At 42.8% G+C, this 2,500-nt stretch overlaps 1 protein-coding gene across 4 annotated transcripts in view; it reads left to right on the top strand.

Moving 5' to 3' along the window:
* Positions 1-2,500, top strand: part of LOC134454246 (stAR-related lipid transfer protein 13-like) — a 206,165-nt gene that overhangs the window by 66,834 nt on the left and 136,831 nt on the right. For all 4 annotated transcript variants that reach the window (XM_063205136.1, XM_063205134.1, XM_063205135.1 and 1 more), the window contains one exon: positions 1,876-1,906. In XM_063205136.1, coding sequence (XP_063061206.1) covers positions 1,876-1,906 — 31 coding nt within the window. The remainder of the gene's footprint in view (positions 1-1,875; positions 1,907-2,500) is intronic.

Raw genomic sequence — 2,500 nt, 5'->3', positions numbered from 1 at the left:
GCACAATGAGAATCAGAAGCAATAATGGACCCAACAAAGAGGACACATAGATAGGAGAACACCAGGTTTTGTCAACAAGAAAATGGCACATTTGATGCCATGTTGATTAAATGCAAAAGCCAATAATAAATTGTCAAGTTGCTCATAACTTTGTTTGCAGTCTTATGAGGGTCTTTGCATTCCAAACGAACTATTTGGGGACTGTTTAAAAGTGTGAAAAGTTTATTAAGCAATTCGTTTTTAATAGGCTACCAATAGTTAGCTGCCAGCAGAGTTCAAACACAGTTTGCCTTCATTTGTGTTAGCAACTAGCTACAGCTACTGCTAAACCAATTCGAAGTCCTAACACACTGTTTGCAATCAAATGTGGACCATTACTTTCAAAAACGATGCATAGAGAACTTTGTGAATAATTTATTTACAGGCTCTGATACAGTCCTTCCCTTGTAGTCTACCTCACAACCTCTAATGCCAGCGTCGTAGGTGCTTCTGTCCGGAGCCTGTCCTGCAGTGACTCACAAAGAGGGAGAAACTGCCTGAGGGGGCGGGGCACGGCACGCGTCTGTGGCGCGATTTCAAAATAAGAGCGGACAGCGCGATCAGACACACAAAAAAAAAAAAATAATAATAATAATAATAATTTTTCAAAATTATTCGAGAGCCAAAAATAGATGCCCCGCGAGGAGCCGCTATTTGAGTATGGGGGGTTTAGACTGACCTCTGGTCAACTTGTTGCCATCCTATGTTTTGAACTTGTTGCCATCCTATGTTTTGAACTTGTTGCCATCCTATGTTCTCAACAATACTGCCACTTTGAAACTGAGAAAAATGCGTTCAAAGCCTTGGTATGAAATTTGCAAATTTGACCTACAGCTCTGAAATTGGACACATTTAGACCATAAGACTTTGTCACATGATAAAGGAGGTGGTATCAAGACCATTTTCAGTCTAAACTCAGTTTAGTATCCACATGCTCTGATTCCGCTGATCTCTGGTCAACTTAATGCCATCCAACTGTGTTCTCAACAATGGTTGTTGTGATTTCCTTGTGCTATTGTGTTTTTTAATGTCACCGTGTTTCTTCTTCCACTACCTTGGCTGCTATGTGAATATTTATAACGTGTAGATATGATATGTGTAGATATGGAAATGTAGAAATGTAGATACAGCATGTCAAGAAATTGTATCTGAGTAAAATATGTTAAGTGTATACTATGTACTGTACATGCTACTTGAAATACCTGCATAACTGAGGTGTTTAGGGCACCCGATACTGCTCATTATACTCGTACTCGTACTCGTCAAGCACTTGCCGATACCAGGAACGATACTGCTATTACACAAAACAATGCAAAATCTTGTCACGTTCTGTGGACTTGAAAGCAGCATGGAAAAAAGTGCCACCTCATGCATTTACTAACATTTAAATCTACATGGAAGTGGACAATATCACAGGTGGAAAAAAACAAGGCCATGCATTTATTTTCATTGTATTTTGGTGGTAAAAGGTATCGGTATCGGTACTCGGTAAAAGTGGTATCGGTGCATCCCTAGAGGTGTTACTGTGCAGTCCACCACTCGGGGCTCGAACCCGCCACCTCCTAGTCACAGCATCAATTCGGGTATGGGAGTCAAAGCACAATACTGCTGTGCTTAAGGACCAGTCCGATAGCTCAGCTCTACAGATACTGTATGAGGCTTCGGGAGGGAGGCTTACTAACGTTCCACACCACACTCTACTAGTTGGCCTCTGTTACACTGGGAACCTTAATTTCCTATTCTTTACTGTATTAGTAAATACATTTTGATTGTTTCCCCCATGTAATATTGCATTATTAACACCTGACCTATTTCCTTTTTTCCTCATCTTTGCAGATGGCCACAAAGAGGAGGAAGCAAGGCACAGGTAAGCCTGAGGTGTTAGTGTTCCTTTGGGCGTTCTGTGTGTGTGTGTGTGGGTGTGTGTGTGTGTGTGTGTGTGTGTGTGTGTGTGTGTGTGTGTGTGTGTGTGTGTGTGTGTGTGTGTGTGTGTGTGTGTGTGTGTGTGTGTCACTCACAGGTAGGCCTGAGGCGTTTGTTTTCATTCGGGCGCTCTGTGTGTGTGTGTGTGTGTGTGTGTGTGTGTGTGTGTGTGTGTGTGTGTGTGTGTGTGTGTGTGTGTGTGTGTGTGTGTGTGTGTGTGTGTGTGTGTGTGTGTGTGTGTGTGTGTGTGATGGCACAGCTCTGGAATGTCCTAATTTTGCAACACTGGGTGAAGCGTGTCTTGGCAAACACACACACACACACACACACACACACACACACACACACACACACACACACACACACACACACACACACACACACACACACACACATACATACACACACACACACACGTGTCTGAGACCCTCTGAGGCATGTTAAAGATGTTGGCAAAGACAGGAGACATGTGTGCGGGAGAGAAAGGCTTAATGTGGCTTATGCTGGTCCACACATTCCTTGACGTTCTTAAAACATT

The sequence above is a fragment of the Engraulis encrasicolus genome, chromosome 8 (genome assembly GCF_034702125.1).
Source record: "Engraulis encrasicolus isolate BLACKSEA-1 chromosome 8, IST_EnEncr_1.0, whole genome shotgun sequence".
NCBI lineage: Eukaryota > Metazoa > Chordata > Actinopteri > Clupeiformes > Engraulidae > Engraulis > Engraulis encrasicolus.
This window is presented reverse-complemented; position numbering and strand designations above follow the sequence as displayed.